This window comes from Mya arenaria, chromosome 8, assembly GCF_026914265.1.
Source record: "Mya arenaria isolate MELC-2E11 chromosome 8, ASM2691426v1".
Classification (NCBI taxonomy): domain Eukaryota; kingdom Metazoa; phylum Mollusca; class Bivalvia; order Myida; family Myidae; genus Mya; species Mya arenaria.
Window position 1 is genome coordinate 60371271 of NC_069129.1, and position 13802 is coordinate 60385072.

A 13802-nucleotide genomic window follows, 5' to 3' on the forward strand; every position below is an offset into this window, starting at 1 on the left:
AAATTGTATGAAAACAGGCAAGCGTTAAAGAAGTATCGCACCGAGCTAAAGATGATAGGTTTGAAAAGCTATGACAAAATTAGTGTAGATGACATATATAGCGTGGCCACTACATTACACAACTGGAGCACAAACAAAGACCACCTGGAACATATTGTTGACAAAGCAAAAGCGTTTCAAGAATACATAGAAACAAATCCTGAAATCCTTCAAATGTTATTACGATCAAGTGTAACTCTCGGTGAGGCGATTCGGAATCTACAGTGTTTCACAAGCTACAAAGAAATGTTTGATGGTGCAGGAGAACTATGTAAACAATCAGTTTCCTTGTGTATGCCATCCAGTTTGAAAATAATGCAACAATGGAAACTTATTTGTCTTGTTCGACCTGTAATAGAATCACGCTGCGTTCCTCTGTCTACTTTCTACCAATGGCACGAAGAGCCGTCTGTTGATGATGTCCTCGAAAACCTGAAGAGAGTTAAAAAGGTCATTTCGAACAGAAAGTATGAGCAAACACTTCGTTCGATGGTTGTTGAAGCATTTCAATATTTACACCAGAGACTTAGAGAGTCAATCGAAAGGAAACAAGCGTTTGTGCAGAATGCACTGATATGGACAGAGAATGGATTTTGTACCCCGGATAGGGCTATAATTGAACGAGAAGGAGTAACAAGTATCAACCTCTCACCATATTTTAAATTCATTCCCCGTGAATTTGAAAACATGAGGCGCCTGTTTCTGGAAATTGGTTGTAATTTAACAGAAGATAAAACTGTGCTGGCGCGTTTTTTGCATGACATTAGAGAAAAATATTTACAAGAACATATAACAGGTGATGAAGGTTTTGACAGAACTCGTGTTTCTTCGGTTTTAGATCGTTTGGCAAACGAAACTATTGACGAGGAATGGTTACAGTCAAACGTCATCATAATGGTTGAAACGACTGAAAATCGAATTGAATTTGCAGAACTTACAGCTTGTGTGTACGATGACGAACCAGAAATGTATATGGAAGCAAGCGATGAAGGTGCCCAATTTAAGTTTGTTCATCCATCTCTGAACCACCAAACGTTAATTAAATTGGGCGTGAAATCGGTCACAAGAAGCTGTTTATTGGCTGCCGAAGATGTAGGGATAGAGGAATGGGGACAAAATGAACAGCTAACTACTAGGTTAAATAACATTTTAATAGATAGCTACACTGACGGCCTTTCTGTTCCAAAGGAATTAATACAAAATGCTGACGATGCTCATGCCACTCAAGTGTCATTTCTATATGACGAAAGGAAGAATAATGATGCAAAACAACGTCTATTGAGTAAGCAACTTGAAGAATGCCAAGGTCCGGCACTATGGGTGTACAATGATGCCGTATTTACCAAAGATGACTTAAAGAATATAACTAAATTACATGGAGCTACAAAGAAGTCCAAGAAAACGATAGGAAAATTTGGCTTAGGATTTTGTTCAGTGTACAATTTAACAGATGTTCCTAGCTTTATATCTGGTGGTTATTTGGTAATGTTTGATCCACACGGAACATACCTTGAAGGAGTAAACGCTCAATTAAGGAGTGGAATTAGAATTCCATTGTCTAAACAAATGCTTATAAAACGGTACGAAGACCAGTTTAAGCCTTACGAAGGGATTTTCGGATGCAATCTGCTGAGTGAGTCACTACAGAACTTCAATAAATCTCTTTTCAGATTACCTTTACGAACAGCAAAACAAGCCGATGTCAGTGAAATATCTAAAAAAGTCTATAACAATGCTGAAGTCAAAGAGTTGTTAAGCATGTTCATGAAAACTGCAGGAAATCTTTTGTTATTTTGCCAGAACGTGAAAACAGTTAATCTGTACCATATTCAAGATGGCATGTCAGTAACTAAAGCAAGCCTGTGTTATACTGTTCGGAAATCATTGATACCCTATCTTCCTCTTGGCCGAAATATAATACTAGATGCCGGTGAACATTTCGATCAGAAAAAGGTTCTGAATATAAATGAAACCGTTCGCATCGAACAGGAATTCTATCCCTGTAACATTTGGCTTGAAACGCCATGTAAAACTAAAAATCAATCAACTTGGCTAGTCACTTGGAACATGAACCCCCGAGAACACATTACGACAGCTATAGAACATTTCCCACTCACGGCTGTTGCAACCCCTGTTGACAAAACGACAAAAAAAATACTGCGGTTACACGAGCTTCCGTCGGGATATTATAACGAAGGACACTTGTTTTGTTTCCTGCCTTTACCGGTGAGAACAGGATTGCAGTTTCACATAAATGGATTTTTTAATGTGACTTCTGATCGGAAAGGTCTCTTTGTTAAAACGGAAGATGATAAATCTGACCCTGGGAAAATAAAATGGAACAACGAGTTACTTGCAAAGTCTGTGGTTAAAGCGTTTACAGATCATTTGATGCATATTGTGAGTATGGATTTAAGGTGTGAAGGGAACATTCCCGACGTGTATGACTTATGGCCAGAAAAAGATAAGGATGTTATTGGTCCTTTTATAACAGGGTTTTATCGAAGCGTTATTGAGGAAAATATTCCAATATTTAGGGGAAGGGATTGCTATTACGCCTTTGACGAAATTCTTATGTTAGATGCAAGAATTCAAGATAGTAAAATGGAAGACATATGTTACAATATGCTTATTAATATCCCTATTGATCAATCGAAGTCTGTGATTAGAATTCCAAGATTTGTTTACAAGAATATACAAAAGTATAATAAAGAAAAGAAACATCTTTTCACAGATACCGTTTTGTCTATGACAAAGATACTGCCATTTTTTCTTTGCTCGATTGAATCGCCGTACTGGGCTGATAAGGAAGAGGAGAGAAATTATTTACTGTGTTATGCAGTTCTTCAGGACGATCCTGAAATTGTTAAAGCTCTAAAGGAAAACAGATGTTTTCCCACTGAACCGAATGGAACGTTTAAGAAAGTGTCTGAACTTGTACGACACGATTCAAATATAGCCCGTATGTACCAAGCTAATGAGGAAATATTCATCTCATTGAAAAGTGGATTGCGCGAAAAAAACATAATGCTGAAGCTTATACAACTCGGTATGCATGATAAATTCCTACCCGCGCACATGCTCCTGGGCAGATGTCAGAGTGTTTTGAGACTTTCGAAAAATTGTGTAGAATGCTGCAGGTCACGGATTAAATGTATTTTGTCGTATTTGAAAACTACTGAAGGGCAACGTGCGTTGGTCGAAACAGATGAACTTAAATCAGTAAAAAGAACTTACTTCCTCCCAGTCCTGACAACACCTACTGACTGGAAATTCTCATGGAGAGCCGAGTCATGTGAACATATTGTCGTTTGTGATACAAAGAAACGGTGTAAAATGCATTCGATTTCTTCAAGGACGCTACTACTAGGACAACCAAAGCATTTATTTCCATACAGCTTCAGTCTTTGTGCTGGGTCAGTAGAATGCATATTCGATGAACTATTTGACGGACATACTCCCCAAGCTTTGATTACCTTATTAGGACTCGCTGATAGTAAGTTGCTATCAATAGACATTCTGGTACGGCAACTTGACTGTTTAGCCACTGAATTTACAAGCCCGCATGACCATTATAACCAAACAACGCAACGTATTTATGAGTCGATATACAATGCATTTGATAGGTTGTCAGTGAATCTAACAGATCAGCAAGTCGAAGAATCTATCAAATCAAGTTCCAAAACTATTTTAACGAAGCCTATCGTTTTAGTGGTTGATACAGTTGTGTGTCCAAGTAACGTTGTTTTCAATATGAAAAGATCGTGTCCTCCTGACCTTTTTGGTTTGCACAATCTATCGGAATCACAGAAAAGAGTATTTCACAAGTTTGGAGTTAAGTCTGAATGTAGTGTTGACGATATTATAAACATTCTCAAACAGAAAAAAGCTAAATGGAAAGGGAAACAATGCAACGAAGTCCAAAGCATTGTAAATCTGCTTATTAATTTTGAAAATGGTATGAGTAAAGAGAGTAAGACTTATGATGACATACACGTCGATGATCGGGACTTTATTGTTGCACCGAATTCAGATGGATATCTTCATCCAACACACATGCTTGCGATAGAGGACCCCGAGATAATTACTTCAAAAGGTCTAATGTTGTTACATGGTGATATTGCACCGAATCTAGCAAGAAAGATAGGAGTGCAGACAAAAAGGGTCCAATTCCTGCAAAGCATATCTACTGCTGTGCCATTTGGTCAACGCGAGAAGTTAACAACTAGACTTAAAGGTCTTTTGAAAGATTATCCGTGCGATGAAGGCATAATGAAAGAATTGATACAAAATGCTGATGATGCAGGGGCGACAGAAGTACATTTTATAAAATTCTACGGACGCCATGAGTCAAAAAGGGCAAAATCATTAGAACATCAAGGTAATGACCTTCCAGCGCTTTGTGTATATAATAACAGTTTTTTTAATACAGAAGACTTTATAGGGATTCAGAACCTAGGCGAGGGAAGTAAATCAGACGACCCTACTAAAACTGGTCAATTTGGTGTTGGATTCAACGCAGTCTATAATTTGACAGATTGTCCTTCGTTCTGGACAAAAGGACCTGGATTAGACGAAGAGGGAGAGTTGGTATTGTTTGACCCTTTGCTGAAAAGCATCGGAGATTACTCCCAAGGCGAACCAGGTATACGTTTCAAAGTGAGCGATCTTAACAAAGAGTTCCCTGGTACACTTAAAAACTACCCACCATTTGTTTCTAGTAAGGGAACCGTGTTCAGACTTCCGCTTCGGGCAACATCATCCCCGCTAAGTAAATATTGCATTACAGAAAAACAGCTAGACGATATTATGTTAAAGTTCACCAAAAATACGGCTGATTGCTTACATTTTCTTAAACACGTAACTTGTATAAAATTTATGACATACAACAAGGGTAAACTGTCGGAAGACTTTAAAGTGCAAACGTTGCTGTCTCGGGAGGATGAACAAAACCGTTCACAGTTTTTCACAAAGGTCAAATCTGTTTGCGAACAGAACAAAGAAAATAAGCTGGGCAATCTGTCTGTGGATTTATTTGAAACGACCTATAAAATGACCGTTAAAAGCAGTTACAGCAAAGACGTTAAGTGGTTAGTTACTAATACATTTGGAGTAAAGCAAAGTGATCAACCGCTTGAAGAACATATTACACAAGCGTTCGACGGAGGCGAACTTGGCTTGCTTCCTTTCGCCGGTGTTTCCGTAAGGCTGCCACAAGAAAGCTTTAAGTCTTTAATCGAAAGTCGGGTAAAAGAAAAATACCACAGCAAAACCAACACTGAATTCAGTCCGATCAAAGGCGTGGCCTACTGCTTCCTTCCTCTTCCTATACACACCGGGATGCCTTTTAATGTAAACGGACATTTTGCATTGGATCGAGGACGGCGTGGGTTATGGGAGGAGGGTTTCAGAAAGTCCTGGAATGAATGTGTGCTTTCCTGCTTGGTCACCGAGGCACTGAATATTGCGCTTATGTACTTACAAAAGTATTTTGAACAAGATTGCAAGGATATTTGGCATAGACAACTTATAATGAATGAATGTGTGTCCCTGTATTACCAGCATTTTCCGTGTTTACCTGTGTCAGAAGGTGCATATTGGAATAATTTTGTGACATCATTTTATCAAAGAGCATTCGCAGAACGGTTCACTGTTTTTCCGGCATTAACAACTACCTACTCAATCGAAAACCGTACCTCCGTTAAACTCGATTGGGTGTTCCCAAGTTGTGAGTCCGATAACACCGGCGGAGTATTTAACGTAGTGCGATATTTTGTGAAGGAAGCAAATATGTTTGAACATAAACATGCAAAGAATGTAGAAACAACAATGGACATTATGGGTATAAAATTAATACACGTTCTTAAGTGCATTGTAGATACCTTACGTAAAACAAAATGCGACTGCGCTTTATATGGAGATCCTAATTTTGTTATACAAATTCTTAAAAAGAATATAACAGGTTTGGAACTGGTACAAACATCCGTTCTACAAAATGTGGAGGTTGTTGAAAGTTTGTTAAGGTATGTTTGGATTGCGGAGAATTTCAAAGATAAATTAGTGGATCTTCCTCTTTGTTTGACCAATGACTCTATTCTACGACTGTTCAGCAAGAATTTTCCAGTTTTCTGCACTGAATATTACGGCCTGCTGCCGGGGTCGCCGGACAAATTTGTACACGCTAACCTTTTGTCTTGGTTGTCACCAAAAAATGTTTTGTTGGAGTTGAACGTCGTGATCAATTTCGAAGTTCAGAATATGTTAGAGTTATTGCCAATGTCTTATCCCGACATATATTGCCATTCAACAAATGTTCGTTGGGACAAGACTCATATCGAAGAACATGAACGAGTGAAGCCGGAAATGATTGTTTCATTCTTTAACTTCATTGAGAGCAAGTCATTTGTGAAATGCAAAATAACTTCTAGTCCGGTCGTAGATGATGACTTGTTTAAGAAAAACTTGTGCCAATTTGCCGATTGGTCGTTTTTACCCTCTGTGAGTTGTTTAGGAAAAATGAAAACATTTGAGCTGATCCCCATAAAAAACCGACACCACCTTCTATTCGAATCATTTGGAAACGAAACACTGTTCACAATTATACGAAGATTGAATATTCCGTTACTAGACAGATCTTTGTTTAAGCATTCAACGATATCTTACCGTTTAGGCACGTTGTTGCCTTCAACGACGAATCCTAGTGAGTTATTGAAATGCCTCGTTTACTACAAAGCGCGGATCGCCGCAAATGATGTGAAAACAGACGAAGTTGCTACATTATTGAACTTCTTTTATGAAAATAGGAAAAAGCTAGAAAAAAGCCTTACAAACAGGACAGCCTTTTTAATTAAGTCTCTTCCCTTGTACGAAACTCTTCCCGATGGAACCTATATCAATATCGAAGACAAAAGCAATGTTGTGATAATGCCTTCTTATTTGCCAACGGAAGGATTGTGCAACTTGGCACAAACCATATCTGTTTGGTTTTTACAAAATCACTTCAATCTTCTTGTTTTGTATGCTTATTTGGAACTTCCGAGACCAGCATCTATTGATGTTTACCTGTCTTATATATTACCACACTTTGGTTTGTTACAAGAAAGTTGTTGGATGCATCACTTACTGTACATAAAAGACAATTTGCTGCTTGTACCGTTTGGTTCACAATTATCAAAAAAGCAGAAAGCTGTTTTAAACATCTTAAAGCAAACAACATTTATTCGAAAAAATGGTCAACTAAAACTTGTAAAAGAGTTATATGATGAGGAACACGAGGTTCATAGGATATTCATGAGTGAAGATAAATTTCTTCCAAATGAGTTTCGAAATGAAACATGGAACGAATTCATGATACAATTGGGGCTTATTACAAAACCATCCGGTCAAATGGTGATCGATTTTGCGAAGGAGCTGGCACAAATGGTTAATATAGATGAAGCAGACTCTCTAGATCGAAAGTCTAGGGTTCTTACCAATTGTGTTTTTGGAGAATATGGAGACAAGTTTGATGATCAAACATATTTTGATTTAAAACATATAAAGTTTGTTCTTCCCCATCAAGTGACCGAAGCTAAACAAACGATATTCAGGTCCTATTCTACAGAAGCTATGTTTATATCATTAAACGGCACATGCAGTTCTAGATTCGAAGACGTTTGCTGGAGTAGTGTTAGCCTATTAAATTCGGTACCCGATAATGACCGTATGCAAAAGTTAGGCATTCTAGATATGCCAACAGTAGATTCAGTAATAAGTCATTGTCAGAATATAACTGAGGTATTTTATGAAGATTTTGAAAACAGAGGAGATATTGAAAAAGACACAAAACGGTACTACATGGAACAGATATATGAATATTTAAACAATACGAATGAGCTTACACGGCCTGAACGTTTGAAACACACCCGTTTCGTCTTGATATCAGATGAAAAGGCTATGGTGAAAGTGTCGAACGTGTTTACAGGATCTTCAAAAGAGCAGGCTATTCCCCCATATTTATTTCAAGCTCCGAAGGAATTCCGAAAATATTTTGATCTGTTTGAAAAAATTGGGGCTAAAGATTCAGTATCATATATCCATTATGTTTCTGTTTTAAACGCAGTAAATTCTGATTTCGAAGGAGATTTGCCTAAAACAACGTTATATCTTGTTTCAAAAGCGGTTGAGAAATTGTTTGAGCAACTCCTGATATACACAGCGCAGTCATCAGACAGTGTCGACAGTAACATCAACTTATTTTTACCGAATTCAGAACAAGTTATGTCACCTTCTGCCAGTTTGACAATAGATGATAATTATGATTTTAGAACTAAACTGAATGGAAAATTGGCCATAAATTACTTTGTGGGTTTCAGGCAATTAAATGTATTGAAGTTCAGTGATCCAGTGAAACCGTTTCTATCGTTGCCTAGTCAAATACGACCTGAGATTCTTTCCGAAGTAGTGTCCGAAATAGTAATTACGAATGAAATGGAAATTGTCGAAAGCAGCGTTGAAGCAGACGATTGGGAACACTTTTTACATTCGACAGAGTTTGTTGAAGGTATCATTCGTTTACTTCGGCATCAGTCTGAAAAAGAAACTGCGACGAATTATATTACCGAAGAAGAGGAAAATGAAATCATGCAAAAACTGTCAAATGTAATGGTTTCGCAAGTGAATGGGTTAAAAACCAAACTTGCATACAAGGGTGAAATAATTCAAGGTACTGATACAAAAAAAACTTGTTTTGTTTCCAAAATGACAAACAATGAGGACCGTACTGACTGCGAATATTATCAGTTTTATTTCCAAACAAATATAACAAGTAGAAGCATGTTAAGCATAGTCCTTGTAGCGGAAGAAAATGGACTTATAGTGCTGGTTGATCTATGTACGTTGGGGAAGTTCTCAAAAAGATGTAGTCACATAATGAGCTATTTGCTAGATTTCAGAGACAAACCACATGAGATATCTTTAGAACTGGACCGACGTAAAATTGCCGCATACAATTTGCCACTTTCATATCAAGGATCAGTCTTTCCAAATCCGGGCACATATGTAGAAGACCGATTCTTGCCCTTTCTGGTTCAAGGGATTATTCCATTTAAAAAGCACGAATACATGTTTGCTGCACTTGAAATCGAATTTGATGACGACGGTGAAGATCCAGAAAATGGAATTGTAACGTATATATACGTGCATATTTTAAGTGAAATAGCAAGTTCCAATGGTTCAATACATCTTGGCATTCGATATATCGTTAATGTGGGAGATCGATACGAAGAGACTGTCGAAGTTCCAATTTATCGACTTTATAGATTTTTGCCGCAAACCCAAGAGAGTTCGCAAGATGTAGTTGTGTTTGACTCTGAGCCAGTCGGGGCAATAGCTTTTGACGAAAATTGCCGTCGTATAAGAGAGATGTTAACAGAAGCATTCCGACTTGGCGATCAAGCATTGAAAATCGTAATTCGACGTCTAATTAAAAAATGGCACCCTGACAAAAATGTCGGAAATGAAAGCTATTGTACGCGAATATATAATTACTTAAGAGAACTTATTTTACGACTTGAGAGGGGCGAAAGTATTAACGAGGAAATAGTGAATGCTACCACTGGAATGTCAGCCCCAGATATGTCAGGCTCGAGTTATAAGACAACAACAGAGAGAGCATATCAAACAGGGGGAACATACGCTCGTGGATACAGAGCAAACATTGACGAATACAATAGGTCATTTCGCCAGGGTCATTATTCGCATCGATCATCCGATAGTACTCCAAGACCTAGTATTGGAGAGTCTAGAAGATGGCTGAGACAGGCGAAGCAAGACTACTCGGCCGCTAAAAGAGCTCTAGAATGCACGGAGCACATTCAACAAAAGAGTTACAATTGGATATGCTTTATGTGCCATCAGGCAAGTCAAAGTTTACGTAATTAGTAACATATAATTATATATTCATATCTTTATTCATTATTTAGTTATATCTTATGATGAAATGAAGTATAACGGGAATAATATAAAATAATTATGATCCTCATACGCGTATAGAAAATTAACACTGTTATAATTATTACCGGGTATGCAATGCATATAAATGCGACGGTTAAATCCTATCTAACAGTATTGTGACACATTGTACTAACGTGTTTCTTCCCATTCCCAGGCTTGTGAGAAGGCATTAAAAGCAGTCTGGTTTTCCAAAGACGCAAACTTATGCCCACAGAGAGTCCACAGTCTTACCTCTATTGTGCGTGGTCTAGATCATGCCGATCTTCAACAGGAGGTTGGTATTAATTTGTATAGCGTTAAAACACTGTCGGAAATAAGTAAAAATATTCATGTTTTGGAACATTTTTAGTAAGCAATTCTAAACTTATTTGAACAATAACTTTTTTGTATTATTCATGTAAAATTCTGCGTATAAATGTCGATTGTCTGGAAAAGTTTTAATCGGACTTGTTACTTAATGTTCACATTCATCTGGAGATGTACTTTGTCCATCCTACTTACATGTAAAAAGACATACATGTATATCAAAAATGGCGGTAATCAAAATGGTACTTTGTGCATATCTTATTTGGTTAAATAGGCAGCCTAAACAAAACAATATAAATTATATATATAATGAAATGTTTGTGTTCATTCGTGTAAAAGTTTTGCAAACTAAACATATATATTTAATTATCTTGTATTTTACATGCAGCACAGTCGATGGTCAAATGAACAGTGGCAGATTGAAAAATACGCAGTATTTGGCATCATAATGTCTTGAATAGTCTAGCCCTTATTTTTAGCTCACCTGAGCACAAAGTGCTCAAGGTGAGCTATTGTGATCGCCCTGTGTCCGTCGTAGGCGTCCGTCGTCGTCCGTCGTCAACAATTTGACTGTTAACACTCTAGAGGTCACAATTTGGGCACAATCTTAAATAAACTTGGTCAAAATGTTACTCTCAGTAAAATCTTGGACGAGTTTGATATTAGGTCATCTGGGTTTAAAAACTAGGTCACTAGGTCAAATTAAAGGAAAAGCTTGTTAACACTATAAAGGTCACATTTATGGCTGTATCTTCATGAAAGTTGGTCAGAATGTTAATATTAATAATCTCTAAGTCAAGTTTAAATCCGGGTCATGTGTGGTCAAAATCTAGGTTATTAGGTCAAATCATAGGAAAAGCTTGTTAGCACACTAGAAGTCACATTTATGACTGTATGTTCATGAAACTTAGTCAGAATGTTTATATTGATTAGCTCTAGGCCAAGTTCGAATCTGGGCCATGTGCGGTTACCAGGTCAAATAATAGAAAAGCATGTTAACACTCTAGAGGCCACATTTATAACCATATGTTCATGGAACTTTATCAGAATGTTATTCTTGATGATCTTTTTGTAGGATGAGTTTGAAACTGGGTAATCAGAGGTCAAAAACAAGGCCACTAGGTCAAATCATAGAAAAACTTTGTAAACGCTGTAGATGTTACATTCTCTCTTTGATAACCATGGAACTATTTCAGAATGTTTGTGTTTATGAAGTCTATGTCAAGTTTGAAACTGGGTAACCTGAGTTTACAAACTAGGTCACGAAGTCAATTCATAGAAAACATTGTTAAAACACTGTTGAGGCCATAGGTCTACTTTATCTATATGAAACCAGGTCAGAAATGTACTTATTACAGCAAGGTAAGGTTTGCAACTGGGTCATCCGTGATATTAAAAAAATCGTCCGTGATATTTAAAAAAAACTTGGTCACTAGGAAGGATCTTACCCCCTGTCACAATTGCCCTCGCCCTGGAAACACTTATTTCACACTTGAATTGGATCAGGTGAGCGATACAGGGCCTTCAGGGCCCTCTTGTTTAATATTTTGGCAATACATGGAACATGACTGTTAATTTGGTTTGTCGTTACCATGCCGGACAAGTCGGTTTCCTGCGGGTACTCCGGTTTCCCAAAAACACAAAGATTCGCTTTCGCGTAACACCGTGCCAACGGGAGTGATAAATGTAATGTTGCATTAACTTATTTCGCAATAGACGTAAAATGAAAATGTTTAAATTAAAATATATATTGTTTTCAGGCAACATTGTTTGAGGGACGTCTACAGATAGAAGGTAGACAATATTTTAGACTTCGATATCCGGATTGTGTAGCTGGAAACAATATCCCTTCTGATATGTTTCATGATGACGACGCTAGATTTGCCGTGGAATCAGCAAAACGCATGTTGGATATAGTCGATGACTTTACGAATTAAGGACCCGTCATTATATCAAAACACTCAGACGACACCAGCTGTTTGCCGTCAGTGTTAAATAGTATATATATTGTGTTTATATTTTGTTATGAAATGTTCACTGCTATTAGTGAAAAACAGTTGATTATCTGTGAACGTAACCATAAACATGTAAATGGTTTGTTTGAATATAAGTAATAGTATTACCCGTTGATATGTATGTGGTATAGCATATTTTTAATAGTGTTGTAGCTTAGGACATTAAAATATTTGTAAAATGTATTTTTATAACTATATGACTGTTACAAGTTTGTATGTCTTCTGATTCCTTAGTTTGTATTTATATAAATATGACTCTTTACAATAATTTAGTTGACGTTGTACATATGAAACTTTGGTATGATGTCTATACAGTATAATTGGAATGGTATTGCCCATTTTAATCGTTACAAAGTGTCGCCTTTAAAACTAGCATATAAACCATTTGTATACGCACTTTCAAACGTTTAAAATAATGTATCATTATTTTTGCTTGTTATTTCATCTTTTTTTAAAAAACCTTTTATCGCAATAAGATGTGTTTGAGTATAGCAATTAATCTCATAAAAGTATTGCCCTCCATCTATCGCGTAAGGAGAGGTTTAATTGCAAGATTATCTGTTGTAAATTTGTTCATAACTTTTTGATTTTCCTAATACATGATAGTCCTAACCCTGTTTATGATCCAAAGTAAATGTATATATTCGTTATTGTCCTTCAGTTTCCATTGTTTTAAAAGCAACTGAATGTGCTTTTCAATTCCTTTATATTTCATAAAATTGTAGTGTTATCAATTCCTGACGTGCTATGTATATATGTATTGTTTCCTTCTTAGCCTATGTATATAGGAGTATGGAATATATATTTAAGTATTATTTTATTCTTGCGTAATTTATGTAGATTAATTTATGTCGTATAAAACTCAATGAATGAAGCCATGTAGGTGTATATTGGCTTAAAGAAAAATGAGCCATTATTGCATAGTGTATGTAACTGTGATTTTATGGAAAATAGTTAACTAGTTATTTGTATATATTCTTTTTTATAACTATATGTATGAATTTTATTAGCTGTAATGATTTCAACAATGCTATGACTCCTTTGGAGATATTTAACTTTTGTCTTTATTGAACATAAAAAGTATGTAAGAATGTTAGACTGGTTTAACTGTTGGACATAACTCCTTCCTACTTGTCGCTGATGGATTTATAAGGATACTTTATTTTTGGAGGCATTCTTTCTCTTGAAGCCATTTTTGTTACATATTTTTCATTCTCGGTTAACTAATAAATTGTGTGCCATGATATTTCGATGTTTAAACAACATGTGTTGGTTTACCATTGTATATTTTGCATTTAGGTATCCCATTACTGTATTTTGTATATTCCAAAGATTATAAATTTTGTTTTATCAGACGTCGGACTTCATAATATGATGTGTTTATTACAATGAAAGTATGTGTTATTTGCTTTTTATTCTAAAGGTAAAGCCAGTATTTGGCGTGGGCCT

The 13802-nt window shown here is 36.5% G+C and overlaps 1 protein-coding gene across 1 annotated transcript; it reads left to right on the forward strand.

Moving 5' to 3' along the window:
• The first annotated feature begins 51 nt into the window (after positions 1-51).
• LOC128244415 (sacsin-like) lies at positions 52-12525 on the forward strand. The gene is made up of 3 exons (XM_052962425.1): positions 52-9936; positions 10187-10306; positions 12099-12525. Exons 1-3 carry the CDS (start codon positions 52-54, stop codon positions 12273-12275), a joined length of 10182 nt encoding a protein of 3393 aa, XP_052818385.1. The 3' UTR covers positions 12276-12525.
• Positions 12526-13802: the final 1277 nt, after the last annotated feature.

Coding starts and splice junctions, on each gene's coding strand:
- LOC128244415 (XM_052962425.1), top strand. CDS start 52: ATGATAGGTTTGAAAAGCTATGACAAAATTAGTGTAGATGACATATAT. Junction 9,937..10,186: donor TATGCTTTATGTGCCATCAG/GCAAGTCAAAGT, acceptor TCCCATTCCCAG/GCTTGTGAGAAGGCATTAAA. Junction 10,307..12,098: donor ATGCCGATCTTCAACAGGAG/GTTGGTATTAAT, acceptor TATTGTTTTCAG/GCAACATTGTTTGAGGGACG.